We start from the raw sequence: 18,343 nt of genomic DNA on the forward strand, positions 1-18,343 counted from the left end.
AAAAAAAAAAAAAAACAAATCACAGCTCTACTTCTAGCTTTTTGCTGGTAAATAAGAATCTCATGGACTTTCCTGCCCAGGCTGGCTTTGAACTGCGATCCTCAGATCTCAATTCCTTGAGTAGGATTACAGGCATGAGCACCAGTGCCCAACCATAGTGACCAAGTGAGCAAGGCCAAGCACTGGTGACTGTGGGCCGTTCTGCAGGAAGAGGAGGAGGTCGATGGTGCAGGCTCAAGGCAGAGGTCAGAGAAGCAGGCCAAGGCCAGGCTCCACAGCCTTCATAGTACTGTATCTGCCCTGTCACAGCTGAGAACTCAAGTGGTGGTTTTTGTCCAGGTCACTAGGGTGCTGAGAGGCATCCAAGTGAGAAGGTGAGGAAAGGCTTGCCAACAGAGGAAACGGTGGGAGTGAGGGCAGGCAGAGCCTGGAACAGCCCCAGGCTGTGGAGGTCATTGCAAGGGGAAAGACCACGATTACCTTGACATTTCTTCAAGATGCCTGGCTGGGGCTGGGAAGGTGGCTCAGTGGTAGAGTGCTTGCCTTGCATGCCTGAGGCCCTGGGTTCGATTCCTCAGCACCACATAAGCAGAGAAAGCTGGAAGTGGCTCTGTGGCTCAAGTAGTAAAGTACTATCCTTGAGCTGAAGAGTTGAGGGACAGCACCCAGGCCCAGAGTTCAGGCCCCACGAACAACAATCACAACAAAAAAGATGACTGGCTGCTGTGGAAAGTGGGGAGGGAACTGGCAGAGCTGTCTTACCTGTGGAGTCTGCTGGTGTTGCCCGTGGAGGAAAGGGTTAAGAGGGTCCTGGGGAAAGAGGACTTGTTCTGTGTGGCTGCAGCCTGGAGGGCATGCGCACTGCAGAAGCTGTCAGGTGATACTAAGCTGTTTGGATGCTGAGGGGTTGTGAGCTGGTCATAGGAAACCAATGGCCTGAGACATATCTGTATGTCACAGGGCAGCACCAACAGACACCCTTTCTTGCAGGCCTGGTTCCTGTCGATGGTTCTGTAAACACACCTTGCATTCTGGGCCATTCCAGACTCTGATCCAAAGACTGAAAGTTAGAAAAACAGAGCCCCTCCCTCAAAGATCCCCCTAGGAACAAAGAGAGGGACCCACAGGCTCGTGTTTATCTGCCATGACAGCTTTGAGTATCAGAGGAGATGGCTCTTGAGCTGAGACTTAACAAGGGCAGCCAAGATGCTGAAGGCTGGCCAGATGGGAGGTCCTCTTAGGTACTGTCCTTGGTCACACTGGTTTCTATAATGAGGGGCCAGCCTGTATTCTGCAAGAGAAGAAAGCAAGGAGGCCTCAGGCTCTGGCAGGGGGCCAGGATGGTGTGAGAGATTCAGCTCTGTCCTTGGCTTGTCAGGAGGCTGGCAGGCAGTGTCTGCTCACCTTCCTCAGCGTTCCCTTCTTTGACCTCTACATACTGAGCAGCCCTTGAGTATACCACACACCTCCTTGTCCCTGCCGTTCTGCTGCGTGCCCACGCTGGGACTGTGGGCCACCAGTCCTCATCATCCTGAGATACAACTTGCATTCCCTAATGGTGAATGTGGAAGTCCCTTTTAGGAGAGAAAGAAAAGGCACCCCCGCTCCCCGCAAGCTGTTGGATTTAGGGTAGCTAAAGAGACATCAAGCTCTTCTCACCCTCTTCCCTGTAGGTCTGGCTCCCTGCCATGAAGGCCAAAGGGCTGGAGATCTCAGGCACCTTCACCCGCCAGGTAGGCTCCATCTCCATGGACCTGCAGCTGACCAACAAGGCCCTGCAAGTAATGACAGATTTTGCCATCCAGTTCAACCGCAACAGGTGAGCTTGGGGGCCAGCCACTGAGAGTGCACATTGGGCACCTGAGGGCAAGACCGATTCTGCACAGACCGATTCCAGGCAGATTGGGAAGGACATATGCCCTGATTTTTGCCTTCCTGCACTTGCTCCAGGCTGGCAGCCTCCTTTGGAAGCACCCACATTTCAAGATGCGTTCATCCCACCATGACAGGAACTCAGGCCTCCTCTCCCGGGCTGAGTCACTCTACAGAGCTGCCTGCCAGCCTTCCTCTGGTGACAAATGATAGTCAAACAGGGCCTCTGGGGATGAATGCGCACTGCTCCAACTTTCTCATCCCTCATACCCCTACTCTGTGTCCATGGGAAATCGTACCTGCTGGCACCATGCTGTATTAGGCTTCCTAGGCCAGGGCTCTCCAGAAACCAGAGCAGCCCCTCCTGATGATTCCTCTTCCTGAGTGGCTCTAGTGATGAGCAAACTGAGCCTCTAAGAAGTTGACTGAAGGGGCTGCTTCCTCAGAAAGCCTTGGGTAGATCATGGGATCTGGTCAGCTCTGCCACTGCCCCTCCAGAGGACAAAGGCCACAGATGCACTCCAAGCCACCAGGGGTGGTCCTGACGATCACTCTTAACAAACCCACTGTGCACTGAGCACTTCCTAGGCTGCAGACCCTGAGCCAAGGGCTTATTGGAGTGCTGTCCAGCCATCTGACTGCCCTATAAAGTTGGTACCATTTCCCCCTTGTAATAGAGGGCCAGGCCCTTGCCTAAAGTCACCCAGGTGCAGTGATGGAAGCTCCCAGAAAACATTGGAGTGCGGAGTGCCACCATACAGGCCTGAAGTTCCCCCACATCATCTAGTACTGTGTTCCAGGCGGGTCTGACTGGCCTTGTGGGTAAAGCACAGCAGGGTCAGGCTCCTTGAGTTGTTAGTTGTTATCAGAATCTGAACTACAAATCCTGCAGGGTCTAGGCATGAGTCATCCCTCACCAAGGCTTGGCTCCCTCTCCCTATCAGGAAGATGAGATGCTGCATGCCTTTCTTCCCCACACCACCCCCTCCTTTTTGGCAGTAGGGGTTTGAACTCAAAGCCTTTCAGGGCACTCTATTTGACCATGTACCCATGCCATTTTACTTTCACGTTTATGTTGTCTGAACCAGCCTGGACTCATTTATGCTTCCCACATAGCTTGGATGTCAAGCATGTACCATCATTCTGTTTCTTCCATCAACAGAGTCTTGCTGACTTCTGCCTAAGCTGGCCAAGAACTATCTTCCCAATCTCAGCTTCCTACGAAGCTAAGCTGGCAGGCACTCACCACCATACACAGCTGTGACTTTGAAGGGAGTCTTGTAAACTTTTCTTCCTTGGCTGGCTTGAACCACAATCCTATTCTCACCCTCCAGAGTAGCTCAGATGAGCCACTGCTCATCAGACTTGTCTGTTTTCATGTTCTACCACCTCATGCCTAGCTGGCCATGCTAAGCACCCAGTTCAGGTCCCATTCACATGTTGGGACTTACCTCCCATGAGCCTATGATGAGGGGGATTGTCCTAGATTGCCCACATGTTCCTTTACTGAGAAGCTGGCGTTTTCTGAGTTTGTGTGGCCATCAGGTGACCTGGCCACATGGTGAAATATGGCTTTTTCTTAAGGCCATCAAACCTCTTTGGAGGTGGGGTAGGGGGACCTGGGTTTTCAGGTTAGAAGAAAAGTAGTCCAAGCCCTTGGTGTTGCATAGGCCTCCCTGCGAGCAGGCAAGGCTGCCCAGAGAAGAGCAGAGATCAACTTTGGCCTACAGCTAAGTGGAGCGGAGCAGCCATCTCCCCAGGCTTTTGCCTCTTATCTGCACACCATTAAGAGACTGTGTGGTCAGGGGCTTGATGGAGAGGCTCCGTGCTCACACTTGTCCTGCGTCAGCACCTGCTACCCCTGTGGGGGCTTCTCTTTCCCCAGCTTTGGCCTGGCCCCCGCCGCCCCACTCCAGGTGCACGCGCCTCTCAGCCCCAACCAGACTGTGGAGATTTCCCTGCCTCTTAATACAGTGGGCTCAGTCATGAAGATGGAGCCTCTGAACAACCTCCAGGTGTGTCCCCACAGGGCCAGGCACCACCATCCTGTGCCCCCATCTTGTGCCAGCAGGGGGCTCTCCCCTACAGACATGTCAGGAGGCCTGGGTCAGAGGGGATGCAGCAGTGTGGCTGCAGGGGAGGGTCATGTGGGAGATCCTGCTGGTGACTCCCTGGGCCTTCAGAGGTAGTCCCAGCCCAAGGGTTGGTATGGAGCCTCAGAGACTGACTGCCCCCTTCCCTGCCCTCCCCTCCCCTCCCCTCGCCTAGGTGGCTGTGAAGAACAACATCGATGTCTTCTACTTCAGCACCTTGTACCCTCTGCACGTCCTCTTTGTAGAGGACGGGAAAATGGGTGAGTCATCTCACTGATGGGCACGGCCACTTGTCCCACAGGCCGCAAGCAGCCTGGTCATTCCTAGTGCCCATCTCTGTGCCCCAAGAAGACTTCAGAGGGCTTGGCTTACAGCATAGAACAGGCGTCTCCCTACCACAGCCCTGTGAGGCGGGCTGTGACAGACTATTGAGCAGCCTTACGGGGCCAGAGGAGGAAAAGGGAGCAGGGAGGAGAGGAGAGCCAGCTGAGGTTTGCCCAGGAGAAGTAGGAGCGGCCGTGGAGAAGCTAGTGCCCTCTCAGCTTCCAGGTGGCACTGGAGACCAGGCCTCTTTCCTGCCTGGTAAGCTGCTGCTTACCCAACCCCACTCACCCTGCAGACCGGCAGATGTTTCTGGCCACGTGGAAAGACATTCCCAATGAGAATGAAGCCCAGTTCCAGATCAGAGACTGTCCTCTCAACGCGGGTGAGAGCCCCGAGCCCCGAGCCCAGTGGTGTGGTCCACGCTGGCCCTTGCTTGGCACCCTACTGACCTCAGGCCATCTGACCTCACAGAGACTGCAAGTAGCAAGCTGCAGAGCAGCAACATCTTCACCATTGCTAAGAGGAATGTAGAAGGCCAGGACATGCTCTACCAGTCCCTGAAGCTCACAAATGGCATCTGGGTGCTGGCGGAGCTGCGGATCCAGCCCGGCAACCCAAGCTTTACGGTGAGTGCCCCTGCACCCACCCCTAGTTCTGGAACCTTCATTGCCCAGTCCTGGCAGCCCCCAGGCCAGCAAGTAGCTCAGTTGCACCAAAGGACCCTTCAAGCCTGGGGTGAATGGGAATCAGTCTGTCCCTGATTTGAAGCTTTCTAGAAAGCTTCAACTCAGCAAGTTCCCATGACAGGATGGCAGGGTCCCTCCAACTTGGAAGTGGCATTGCTGGGCACAGGCCCTCCTGTACCCAGCCAGGGGAAACTGATTCCTACAACCCACGCTTTCTGGTCTTGGGACAGCTTCTGGGGATGCTTGGTCATCCAGGAGGCCACACTGCCGTTCCTGGAACCAAGGAGCCCTCTGGCTTTGCCTCTCCCCTGAACCCCTGAATCTGGCAGACGTGGCGCTTGGACACCACCTGAGTTCTGCTGGTGGCTGTGACCGGTGGGTGGGGCTGTAGCCATGGCTTCGTTGGTAGTAATTTCCGTCTCCCTGTTTGGTTGCTGCATGTCCGCCTTCCCCACTGGCGTCCGTGGTGCAGGACTTGGAGGTTAGCAGACTGCCTTTTTCTTCCTCCTCCCCACCGTCCTCCGCAGCCTTATTGCACATGTGCTGTGCATCCTCTGGCCTGGCCCTGTGCACCTGGAATTCCCTGCCTATGCCCTTTGTCTTGGCCTCGCTTCATCCTGCTGCTCCCAAAGCTGGGCAGATATGCATGCAGGCTACCGACACCCTGCTGCTTTCTATCCACCCCACACGGCGCACACTCCACCTGCCCTGCTTCCTGACGGCATGCTTCCAGCCAGTATTTCCAGTGGAAGGGGACACTGGCCTCCCTGCCCTCTGCCTAGACCTCAAGGCTCAGACCTAGGGCTGATGCTCACTCTTACAGACCTGCTTCCCATGCAGGAAACCAGGAACAAAGGCAGAGCACCAGCACCCTGCCATTCCCCCGCCAGGAATGCCCCCTCCTGGATCACTGCCCCATCAGGATGACCCGTTAGGCTTGGGCCCTCAGACCTCTGGGGGGCAGGGCTGCAACCAACAGGGTGGGGGCTGGGCACGCCTGGCAGCCTCAGGCCTGTGAGTCACAGCCTGCCAGTGGGGCTTTGGTGGTTAGGATGACAGCAGGTATGTGGGCTGCAAGTATATTTGGTTCCCACCTGGCTGGTTGCAATGGCCACCCCCTCTGCTTTCCCTCACATCTGCCCGAGCCGCAGCCGCCACCCTGCCACGTGTGCACGCACACGCTTCCATCCCGTGCCCGCACTTCCCCCTCCTCCCTGCACTCTTTCTTGAGGAGGAGCCCCAGGGATGAGCTCCTCTACCTTCTCCCCTGCAGCTGTCGCTGAAGTGCCGAGCGCCAGAGGTGTCCCAGCACGTGTACCAGGCCTACGAGACCATCCTCAAGAACTGAGGCCCTCCAGTGCCCGCCCCAGCCTCCGCCGGCCCTGTGCAGTCCCTGGGGGGTTGGTGGCACTGCCTTCATGTGGGAAGGGACCGGGTAAGGGCTCCTTGGAGGCTCCCTGGTCCTGACAGCAGGCACACCAGACCTCCTCTGCAGGTGCCCCCCCCCTTCTGGGGTGAAATCTCAGTGCACCCTGTTTCCAGTGGCCCCTATTCCATTGCTATGACATGAGTCAGGTGAAGAGAGGACCAAAGGAAACAGCCAAAGCAGAAGCTGAACGGCGGGTTTCAGGACCCTCCCCAAGATGGGTGGGCACAGGACCCTCAGGTTCCCAGCCCACCCTGTCCTGGGGGTGGGGAGAGCCCTGGGCAGTAGAGCTGCTCCCCAGGGTCTAGGTCCAGGTGTCAAAGGTGTTCACAGGAGCAGAGCTGAGCAGAGAGGACCCTGGGCCTGCGCCTGCCAGCTGGTGTCCTGTGGCCGCCTGCAGGGTCACAACCACACAGAAGCTGAGCCCTGCCTCACGCGGCCAGCCCTGCCCCGAGGAAGGCCACTACCTCCCGAACATTCCTTGGTGTGCCCTCTGTGAGGCCAGGGTTCTTGGAGCAGAGCTGGGCCAGGATGGGGCAGCAGCCTGTGAGGGGTCCCCCCAGCCCATCTGCCTGACAGTGCTTTAGGGTCTACTGACACTGCTGTTTAATAATAAAGATTCTGCTTTTGGCAGTCATAGATGCCTCTTTCCCTCCACAGCTGTCAAGGGGGAGACGGCCCCGAGGGGCCAGGCCTGGAGACTGGCCCCTGCGGTTCCATCGCTAACATAGATAAATATTGTATGCTTACTCTTTATTCTCCAAAAGAGTGAATAAAAATAGTGACGTCAAGTGTGTCCCTGGCCAGTGTGTCAGGTCCTGACTGGCCGGGTGCAGGTCCTGGGCAGGAGCTGTGCGCCAGCTGTGTCCCCCCCTCGCCCCCTCCCGCCACTGCCCCGGCTCAGCTTCCTGCTGCCCCAGGGGCTCCAGGAGCAGTGTCTGCCTCTGGTGAGGGGCAGGGCAGCCACCCCAAAGGACACCCACATCCCTTGCTCTGGCCTGGCTCCCCAGGGCATCTGTCTGCATTGTGGCCTCCTGGTTTGGGGAATGGGGAGGAACTTGAGCCTTTTTCTAAGGATGGAGCGTTAGGGCCCCACCCCTTAGGCTCAGAGACTTTGCCTGCTCCGCTTGTGCCCAGCCCTGCACCCTGCCCTCTGACATGCTGCTGTCAGCTGGGTTTCTGGAAGGTGGCCGGTGCCCGGTGCTGGGGACTTCCTCTGGCCACACAGCCCAGGGGGCACAATGCTGCTCTAGGGAGCACATCCAGGAGCAGGCCGGGGCCCTTGCTTACACAACCCTGGTTCTTGCCTCACCTGGCAATCTGCCACCAGAAAGGCCCCAGGCAGGAGCGGCTGTAAGAACCAGAATGAGGTGCCGCCTTGCAAGTGTCCCCCTCCCCCCAGCCTACCACACACCTTCCCTCACCCAGACGCCACAGGTGTTCCCCGGAGCGGCTGCATGGTCACCTCCCCCAGCCCACCACGGCTAGAGAAGGAAAAATGAAGGAGGTAGGACAGTGGGCTGCCAGAGCCCAAAACTGCACTGAGCTAGGCAAGGCTGGCTTGTCACTGAGTACCTGGGCCCTCCTGATAGTCTGCCTGTACCTCAGATGCTGGGGCATAACCCTCACAGTGCCCGCAAGTATGGCAAGGCTTAAATGCACGGGAGGCAGGGGCTGGTGGTTCATGCCTGTAGTCCTCAGGAGGCTGAGATCACAGATTACAGTTCCAAGCCAGTCTGGGCAGGAAAGTCCAGGAGCCTCTTTCCTCCAATTAACCATCAAAAAAATGGAAGTGGAGCTGTGGCTCAAGTGGTAGAGTGCTGACCTTGAGCAGAAAAGCTCAGAGACAGTGCCCAGGCCCTAAGTTCAAGCCCCAGGACCAGCAAAAGGCAATGTTACTATGTAGTGGGAAACATGGGAGACAGTGAGGCATTTCACATAGCTTTACCACCTCACTGTAGCAGAAAACAAGTAACCAGACCTTTGGAAGTGCTGTGAGGGCCACCAGTCCATGCCCTTTGCTTCCCTCCCCAGCCCTTCACATCCCTCAGGGGAACTGCCCTGACTCACAAATCTCTAGTCTGGTGCTGGTGTCTCACACCTGTAATCCTGACTATTCAGGAGGCTGAGATCTGAGGTTCACGGTTCAAAGCCAGCCCAGGCAGGAAAGACCAAGAGACTCTTGGTCTCCAGCTAGCTACAGAAAAAGCCAGAAATGGAGCTGTGGCTCCAGTGGTAAAGTGACAGCGTTGAGCACAAAAGTTCAGGGACAGGTGCTCAGGCCTTGAGTGCACACTCCAGGACATGTATGCGTGTGTGCGTGCGTGCGTGTGCACACACAGTGTTCTCCAGCACCTTGGGCCTTCCCAGCTCTTGGGAAATTCAGCAGCAGCACACACCTTTCTGAAGAGTCCCAGGACACCTGAGGGTGGGCGGCTCTCCTGTGCCTGTACCATGCCTCATCTCTCATTCAGCTAGTGGTTTATGTTCGTTTTTAGGGAGAAAGTGATTCAGGACAGTTAAGAAGATCATCTGTGTATACTTTTTCTCTCCCACCCTTCCTCAGTCTTTAGTTTTCCTCCCAGTAGACAAAGATTATTGATAGATTGGGGATTTCTGACAGGGATAATCTATGAACATGTCCAAACCAAGGCCTGGAAGTATTTACTAAACAAATGGTAGCCCACCTAGGTATGGCCAACATGTTCCTGTTTATTGTTGTCTGTCTGTCTGTATGTATATATGATTGAACTACTGGGCCTGAAGCCTGCGGCTGCACGTAGGCTGTACCCCTGAGCTATATCCTCAGCACACACTTCCTGTGTTTACAGGAGTGGAAATTCTGGAGCTGTTTTCATATCAGCACACCTCGGTGCTTCCCGGAGGCTGGCCTCAGGGCCAGTCCCTGCAGATTGGATGGATGGTTCCGCCTGTTCTGTGTCCTGGGTCATTCCCTACTCCGGCAGGCACAAGTGCAGCCGTGGGATGACCCCTCCAGAACGACAGCACCAGGCAGTGCACACAGTTCCCATTTCCGGTTGCAGTTAAGCCAGGTGTGGTGTCACACATCTGGTGCTGGGGCCTGAACTTGGGGGCCTCAGGCTCTCTGCGTGTGGTGCATCTGGGGCTCTGCCTACCCTAGCCACACTTCACTTCCAATACTCCACTAATTTTTTTCCTCTGGTTAATTGGAGATGGGAGTTCTACAGACTTAGACTTTTGAGTAGCTAGGATTACAGGCTTGAGCCCCTGGTACCCAGTTTATTTTACTTCTTTTGATGATACTGTGGTTTGCTACACAGGTTTGCTCCTGATCCTAGCCTCCTGATGAGCCATACCCATCTTTGATTTTTTTTTTTCTCCAATGAATTTTTTGGGTTTTTGTTTTGTTTTTTATTGGGTCCAGTCGTGGGGCCTGAACTCTGGGCCTGGGCGCTGTCCCTCAGCTCTGCAGCTCAAGGCTAGCACTCTACCACTTGAGCCACAGCGCCACTTCCGGCTTTTTTCTTTTTGCTTATGTGGTGCTGAGGAATGGAACCCAGGGCCTCAGGCATGCAAGGCAAGCGTTCTACCACTGAGCCACCTTCCCAGCCCCTCAAATGAATTTTTTGTTGGATGGTTTTTGACCTGGGCTGGCTTGGACCATGATCCTCATTTTCTCTTTTTTTTTTTTTTTTTGCCGGTCATGGGGCTTGAACTGAGCTGTCCCTCAGCTCTTCAGCTCAAGGCTAGCACTTTATCACTTGAGCCACAGAGCCACTTCTTGGTTTTTGGTGGCTTATTAGAGATGAATCTCATAGCCTTTCCTGCCTGGGCTTGCTTTGAACTTTTTTGTGAGCCTATATAATATCTGCCTCTTTTTCTCTGGTTATTGGTTCTTATCAACTTGATGAATTACTGTTTGTGAGGCTTTGTTGTTGTTGTTTGTGGTGTTTTTTTTTTAGCTCTCCTGTTTTGCTACTGCTTTTTACTTTGCCATGCTGACACTGGGTTTTATATAATTTTCTTTTGATCTTTTCTTCCTAGTACTGGTCTGATCTTGGTGTTTGCATTCTCCTCCTGCTCCATCTGGCTGTGTGGAGGAATGAGGTGGGAATCCAACTTCCCCTTTCCCCCAGCTGGCTCCCTCACTGCTTCTACAATGTCTATGAATAATTCATCTTTCCCCACAGACTTCACATGCCATTTTTATCATTTACTGAATTTCCACCTATATTTGAGTGTTGTTCTGTATCAGAGAATTTTACTATTCATTGGCTTCTGCCTTTTCAAAAAGTACCTGCTTTGTCACATTTCAATTTTAGAACCACTTTGTGTCTTTTTTTAAATGATGGTATTTTCATTTGGATCACACCAAATACTTATAGAAAATTGACATCCTATGAAAATGAAAAATAAAGGTTTCCTTGTATTTAAAAAAAAAGAAAATTGACATCCTTGTAATATGCCAATAGGAGTGTTGAGTGGGATTAAGGGTATTGCTCTGTGGTAGACCACTTGCCTAGCATGTCGAGGCCCTAGGTTCCATCCTCAGCTGCAAAAATAATAACAAAAATAATACCATTAGACCTTTCCCAGGCCCAGAGTTTAAACCCCACAACCAAAACAAACAAAAAACAAAAACAAAACCTCCTAGACCTATATATGAAAATGGGATAATAGCCTTTTCATTGAAACTGTAAAGGATTTTCTTTATGGGTTGTTGTTGTTGTTGTTGTTGTTGCCAGTCCTAAGGCTTGAACTCAGGGTCTGGGCACTGTCTCTGAGCCTCTTTGTACTGAAGGCTAGTACTCTACCACTTGATCCTCAGGGCCACTTCTGGCTTTTTCTGAGTAGTTTATTTGAGATAAAGAGTCTCATAGACTTTCCTGCCCAGGCTGGCTTTCAACTCTAATCCTCAGATCTCAGCCTTCCCAGTAGCTAGGACTATAGGCATGAGCCACTAGCGCCCAGCTGCTTTATGGATTTTTGTAGTATTTTTTTCTTTTTCATTTACGTTTTTGCTGGACATAGTGGCTCAATCCTGTAATCCCAGAACTCAGGAAGCTAAGGAAAAAGGATCATAAGTTTGAGACCAGCTGAGGCAATTTAGTGACTCCTGTCTCAAAAAAGAAAGAAAAGAAAGTACAAATAGGGCTGGGCACTGGTGACTCACACCTATAAACCTAGCTCCTTAGGAGGATGAGATCTGAGGATTACAGTTCAAAGCTAACCCGAGCAGGAAAGTCCATGAGACTGTACCTCCAGAAGTGGTGCTGTGGCTCAAAGTGGTGGTGCTAGCCTTGAGCAAAAGAGCTCAGCAACAACGTCCAGGCCTTGAGTTCAAGCACAAATATATATTTTTTTTCTTTTTTTTTTGATGCGTTGTTTTTGTTGTTTGATCCTGGGGATCATAAATAGAACCTTGCACAGATAGACAAGTGCTCCACCACTGAGCTGTGTCCCCAATCCTATTTATAATGCATTCATATATTTTCTTTCTTTTTTTTTTTGGTTGGTTGTGGGGCTTGAACTCTAGGCCTGAGCACTAGCACTGTACCACTTGAGCCACAGTGCCACTTCCAGTTTTCTGGTGGTTTATTGGAGATAAGAGTTTTGTGGACTTTTCCTGCCTGGGCTGGCTTTGAATGCCAATCTTCAGATCTCAGCCTCCTGAGTAGCTAGGATTACAGGTGTGAGCCACTGGCACCCGGCTGATATATTTTATATTCTATGGTCCCTTTGGTAAATGGTCCCTCTTCTGTTCTTTTTTTTTTTTTTTTTTGCCGGTCATGGGGCCTGAACTCTGGGCCTGGGCGCTGTCCCTCAGCTCTTCAGCTCAAGGCTAACGCTCTACCACTTGAGCCACAGCACCACTTCCAGCTTTTTTCTTTTTGCTTATGTGGTGCTGAGGAATCGAACCCAGGGCCTCAGGCATACAAGGCAAGTGCTCTACCACTGGAGCCACAGCGCCACTTCCGGCTTTTTCTGTTTATGTAGTGCTGAGGAATCGAACCCAGGGCCTCATGCTTGCACGGCATGCAGTCTACCACTGAGCTGCCTTCCTAGCCTCTCTTCCGTTCTTTTTTGTATGTCTTTTGTTTGTTTTGTCGGTCATGGGTCCTGGGCACTGTCCCTCAGCTTTTTAGCTCAAGCCTAGCATTCTACCACTTGGGCCACAGTACCACCTCTGGCTTTCTGATTTTTTATTGGAGATAAGAGTCTCATGGACTTTCCTGCCTGGACATCCTCAGAGCTCAACCTCTTGAGTAGCTGGGGTTTCAGGTGTAACCACCAGCTCCCGGCCAGCTTTTTCTGTTTTATGTGGTACTGAGAAATCTAACCCAGGGCTTAATGCATGCTAGGCAAGCATTTTACCACTAAACCACATTCCCAGCCCTAAAAACTTTTTATTTATTTTTATTGTTGTTGTTGTTGGTTGTGGGGCTTGAACTCAAGGCCTGAGCACTGTCTCTGAGATTGTTTTGCTCAAAGCTAGTCTCTACCACTTGAACCACAGCACCACTTCCAGCTTTTTCAGTTTATGTGGTACTGAGGAATTGAACCCAGGGCTTCATGCTTGCTAGGCAAGCACTCTACCACTAAGCCACATCCCCAGCCAGGTTATGAGGTTTTAGGAGGGAGCCAAGCCTAAAGCCCTGAGTTCAAACTCCAGTATGGCCGGAACAAAGGAGGAGAGCTCACTCCTCAGGAAACCTGCCAGCAACACGCTTCCTCCATGTCAAGTTAGCCCCAGCCTGCCCACGGGAGCCTTTGCAGGCCATGCTTCTATGAAGCTTCTCCTCTCCTCTCCTCTTCTCCCCTCTTCTATCTTGAGGATTTTGCTCAGGGCCTTGGGCATGCATCTTTTTTTTTTTTTTTTTTTTAGTCATGGGTCTTTAAACTGGGCCTGGGCGCTGCCCCTGTGCTCTTCAGCTCAAATCAAGCTCTACTGCTTGAGCCACAGAACCACTTCTGGTTTCCTAGTGGTTTATTGGAGATAAGAGTCTCACGGACTTTCCTGCCCAGGCTGGCTTTGAACCACAATCCTCAGATCTGAGCCTCCTGAGTAGGATTACAGGCATGAGCCACCGGTGTCTGGCTATGCATGCTCTATTTTAAGTCACATAGAGAGCAGCTTGGAGGGGGCTGGAGGTGTGTCTCTGTGTGGCCCAGGCTGGCTTTGAACTCATGTCACTTTGTTCTGCCTCCAGAGTGCTGGAATTACACACCCCACCTGCATCCTTTTCTTTCTTCCTTTCGTTCCTTTCTTCCTTCTCTTCCTTTCTTCTTCTTCCTTTTTCTCATTATCTCATCGTCTCTCCCTTCCCCTTCCTTCTCCTCCCTTCCTTTCTTCTCCTTCCTTTCTAATTTCTTTTTCCTTTCTCCCTTTTCCTTCCTTGTTTTTTTTTTTTCTTTTTTCCAGTTCTGGGGCTTGAACTCAAGGCCTGCTTTTTTTCAAGGCTAGCACTCTACTACTTGAGCCACAGTACCACTTCTGGTGTTTTCTGTTTATATGTGGTACTGAGGAATCAAACCCAGGACTTCATGCATATTAGGCAAACACTGAGCCACATTCCAAGCCTGCTCTACCATTTTGAGCCACAGCACCACTTCTGGGTTTTTTTTTTTGAGTGGTTAATTAGAGATAAGAGTCTAAAGACTTTTCTGCCCAGGTTGGCTTTGAACCATGACCCTCTGATCTCAGCCTCCTGAACAGGATTATAGGCATGAGCCACCAGTGCCTGGCTTTTTCCTTCCTTTCTATTCTTCTTTCTCTCTTTCCTTTCCTCTTTTCCTTTCCTATTTCTTTTTCTTTCTCTCCTTCCTTCTTTTTTCTTTATTTCCCTCCCTCTTTCTTCTTTTTCACTTTCTTCTGTCAGTCCAAGCTGCTCCTGGCTCACCTCTCATTTGTCCCAGCCACACCAGCGATCATTTCTCCAAGGAGCTGGTGCATGTCCGTTATGTGGTGTTGGACGTGAGCACTCCGGAAGGCTGGAGGGGAGGGAGGCCTAGCTTCCTGGTCATCAGCTGACAGCCAGCAGCGTGTGCACACTTGCGCGTGTATGTGCGTGCATCCTTGGCGTGGAATCATCTCAGATGGACCCATTTTGTCTCACCCAACTAGTGTTCCTGATCTTCCCTTTGTGTCATCTCACTGTGTCCCACAACTCTCGGAAGCCCGGACCTTACCATCCACTTTACAGAGAGAGAAACTGAATCTCAGAAGGTTTTCCTAACTTGCAGAGATGACCCAGCCCTGGGAGGAAGGGATCAAAGCCAAGAGGTCTCACTTCAGAGGCCTGAAGTGCCTGCCTTGTGCCCTGATAGTCTAGAGACTTGGCAGGGCCCTCAGGAGGCTGAGGAGCCACCATGGACTGGTCAGATGAGGACAGCATTAGTCTCAGACATCTGAGCAGACCCCGCCCCCGTTCAGCGTTCAGAGGTGAGTGACATGGACCTGGGATGAATGGCAGGGCAGCATAATTCATGGTCAGTGGTGTGGCTCAGATGGCCGACCACAAGAGCCAGGCTCTCTCCTGGGAGCTGATGCAGTCTGGCATGTTGAAGACGGGGATGGGCCAGAGCCAGGCTAGCTGGGACACACCATGGCTGCAGTGAACTGGGAGAAGGAGAATTCTGCATGGGTCCTGGGCCTGCTCAGCTGCCTGCCAGCCCACTCCATTATCTGGGCCTTGACCCCTCAGAGCTCAGTTAAGTTGTCACCCAAACCTTTCCCTAATGGAGGCTGGTGCCTCCCTTAGGCCCCTGGACCCTCCCCCTCCAGAAAGCTCGGAGTCAGTCCAGGCTGGCGGATCTATGATGGCTGCAAGTCTGTCTCCTTTAAAAGCCACAATGGGCAGGAGCGACCAGCCTGGCTCCCTGCCATAAGGAAGGTGATGTGAATACTTTGTGAGTTATCTCCGAACTCTAGATGGGAATATACGAGGGGTTGGGAGGCCCCTGGGGAGTAGAGAGAGGAGCAATGTAGCAGCCCACAGCCATACTTTGGGGGCAATAAGAATCCTAAAATCCACATCCCAGGGCCATCTACTTCATAGCCCAGCTCACCCCCAAGAGTGACAGGTACCTCCACTAAGTCCCAACTAACCACCTCCTGATGCCCTGTGACTCCTGGCCCAAGAGAAGCTCATTTTTCTCCGAGTGTTAGGCTCAAGGGCACAGGGATCTGTGTTCCAGTCGCCCCTCCCTCTGGACATCTGAGGCCATACCCCTGCATCCCTCTGCGCCTCAGTGGGCAGGGCTTGCCCATTTCCATCCTGCTCGGTGGACGCAGGTTAGCAACACTGGCAACAGTTCCCCCAGGGACTATGTCATCCCTATGGAGTGCACACAACTTTGTGGGAACCTGGAGACATTTCCAGTCCACAGTGTCCTGTATTGTCCCAAATAAACGTGGGCAGACAAGCCACCCTGGGTCCCAGAGGGACCTGGCATTCAGCCCTGCCTGGGAAGAGGCCACTGTCAGCAAAGAAGTCTCTCAGCAGCTGAGAGGGGCGTAAGACCAGCTTGACAGCTGCCCCCCAACCTGCTGTGTCCGCAACAGAAGAAGGGGGCTAACTTTATTTACTCCCTGCCTTGTTCTCCAAGGAAGCAGCTCACAAAATGTCCAAGGCCAAAGATTTAATATGGAAGAGGAGAAATCAAGTGACGGGAAGGCTTATGTCAGGAAAAGCAAGCCTGGCGTTTCCTATCATTAAATGTGAAGACTCACAACATCTCCAGAGGACGCTCTGAGTTCCCTAGTGGCTGAGGAAAGGAATGAAATCAGATCCAGATCCCTGATCTAGCCTCAAAAGATGGAGACACTCCCTACCCGTTACTATGACTTGCGTCTCGATTTGCCTTTCTCCATTGCAGAATTCATCCTTCCTCCATTTTTCCCAGGCTGGGATGAGGCTGTTGCCTGTACTCTTACAATTCCTAGATCTTGATGATTCTAGAACCTTCCTTCCTAAAGGACATTTTTTCTTCGGTTGGTCCTGGGACTGCTTGTACTCAGGGCCCAGGTGCTATCTGAGCTTTTTTCTCAAGGCTAGCTAGCACTCCACCACTTGGGGCCACAGCTCCACTTCTGATGGTTAATTGGAGGTAAGAGTCTCATAGCCTCTCTTGCCCATCTGGCTTTGAACTGCTAGCCTAAGATCAGCCTCCTGAGGTGCTAAGATTATAGGCATGAGCCACCAGCACACAGCTCAGTCTTGCTTTCTTGCTTGCTTTCTTTCTTTGTTCTTTCTTTCTCTTTCTTTCCTTCTTTCCTTTCTTTCTTTCTTTTTTGCCAGTCCTGCGGCTTGAATTCTGGGCCTGGGCGCTGTCCCTCAGCTCTTCAGCTCAAGGCTAGCACTCTACCACTTGAGTCACAGTACCACATCTGGCTTTTTTTTTTTTCTGTTTATGTGGTACTGAGGAATCAAACCCAGGGCGTCATACATGCTAAGCAAGCACTCTACCACTAAGCCACATTCATACTTTTTTTTTTAAGAAAATCCATCCTGCCAGGCACTGATGGCTCACACCTATAATCCTAGCTAGTCAGGAGGCTCAGATCTTAGTATCCCATTTTGAAGCCAGCCAGCTCAAGAAAATCTGTGGGACTTTTTTTTTTTTTTTGGGTTGGTCGTGGGGCCTGAACTCGGACTAGCGCTGTCCCTGAACTCTTCAGTTCAAGGCCAATACTGTACCACTTGACCCACACTGCCACTTCCAGCTTTTTCTGCTTATATGGTGTTTAGGAATTGAACCCAGAGCCTCATGCATGTGAGGCAAGCACTCTACCACTGAGCCACCTTCCCAGCCCCAGTCTGTGAGACTCTTATCTCCAATGAACTACGCAGAAAAAGCCAGATGTGGTGATGGTGCTCAAGTGGTGCAGAGAGTCAGAGAGTCAGAGTTCAAGCCCCAAAATGGCACAAGATGGTAGGCCATGCCTGTAATCCTAGCTACTCAGGAGGCTAGGATCTGAGGATCTGGGTTTGAAGCCAGCCTCGGCAGGAAAGTCTATGAGAAAGTACAGCAAAAAGAAGTGGAGGTGTGGCTCAAGTGTTAGTATACTAGCTTTGAGCAATAAAGCCAAGCAAGAACATGAGGCTGAGGCTTTAGTTCAAGACCAGTACTAGCAAGAAAGAGAGAGGAAGGGAAGGGAAGGGAAGGAGGGAGGGAGGGAGGAACCCATTTCAGCATCTGGCAAGCAATAAGACTTGAAATATTCATTGAAGAAATTAATCAATAAAAGCTTTTTTTTGGGGGGGGGGCCAGTCATGGGGTCTGAACTCTGGGCCTGGGCACTGTCTCTCAGCTCTTCAGCTCAAGGCTAGCACTCTACCATTTGAGCCACAGCGCCACCTCCGGCTTTTTTCTGTTTATGTGGTGCTGAGGAATCGAACCCAGGGCCTCATGCATGCGAGGCAAGCGCTCTACCACTGAGCCACCTTCCCAGCCCCCACGGAGTCTTATAGCAGGGACACCTGACTTTACAGTGGTCTGCAAGGTGGGGCCAGCCAGTCTCTAGGTCTTTCTCTAGCGATTCACCTCTAGCTTGTGTTGGCCGGAAGATCGCAGGCGAGCTTCTGTGCCTCCATGGCCGGCCCAGCCCCTTGGGTCCCCGGCCTGCCTCTACCCAGGATGGCCCTGTGGTCCCCGCCGTGTGAGCCAGGTGGCCGGCGGCTGGGACCTCAGTGTCTGAGGCAGGGCCCCCTGCCTTTGTTGTCTTGGCAATGACCCTCTCCTGCCTCAATTTCCTCCTCTCCAAGCTGTGAATCCGGGGGTCGCTCCGCCGGGGGTCCGGCACTTGGTAGGGGGTCTTTGGGGGAAGGCCTCAGAGGCCTCTGCCTGTGCCGGAGGCCGGGCAGAGCCCCAGGGCGGTGCGATGACTCCGCCAAGGTCACCCAGCCGGTGCTGACCCGGCCCGAGCGGCCTGGCTCCGGGCGCCGGCTGGTGGCGGG

General features: G+C 52.6%; 2 protein-coding genes across 3 annotated transcripts in view; both read left to right on the plus strand.

Moving 5' to 3' along the window:
* Ap1b1 (adaptor-related protein complex 1, beta 1 subunit) overlaps nt 1-7,038 on the plus strand; it is a 50,814-nt gene extending 43,776 nt beyond the window's left edge. Inside the window, exons 16-22 of one of the 2 annotated variants that reach the window (XM_013014402.1) lie at nt 1,674-1,819; nt 3,758-3,887; nt 4,141-4,225; nt 4,585-4,671; nt 4,761-4,915; nt 5,448-5,456; nt 6,249-7,038. In XM_013014402.1, the coding sequence (XP_012869856.1) occupies nt 1,674-1,819; nt 3,758-3,887; nt 4,141-4,225; nt 4,585-4,671; nt 4,761-4,915; nt 5,448-5,456; nt 6,249-6,323 (687 nt within the window). In that variant the 3' untranslated portion in view covers nt 6,324-7,038. The remainder of the gene's footprint in view (nt 1-1,673; nt 1,820-3,757; nt 3,888-4,140; nt 4,226-4,584; nt 4,672-4,760; nt 4,916-5,447; nt 5,457-6,248) is intronic. The other variant, XM_013014403.1, reaches the window with a different exon arrangement.
* Nucleotides 7,039-14,753: 7,715 nt separating this feature from the next.
* Nucleotides 14,754-18,343, plus strand: part of Rasl10a (RAS-like, family 10, member A) — a 6,046-nt gene continuing 2,456 nt past the window's right edge. The window contains exons 1-3 of the mRNA XM_013014267.1: nt 14,754-14,826; nt 17,937-18,045; nt 18,152-18,335. Of these exons, the coding sequence (XP_012869721.1) occupies nt 14,754-14,826; nt 17,937-18,045; nt 18,152-18,335 (366 nt within the window). The remainder of the gene's footprint in view (nt 14,827-17,936; nt 18,046-18,151; nt 18,336-18,343) is intronic.

Source organism: Dipodomys ordii, unplaced genomic scaffold, assembly GCF_000151885.1.
Source record: "Dipodomys ordii isolate 6190 unplaced genomic scaffold, Dord_2.0 Scaffold23, whole genome shotgun sequence".
NCBI lineage: Eukaryota > Metazoa > Chordata > Mammalia > Rodentia > Heteromyidae > Dipodomys > Dipodomys ordii.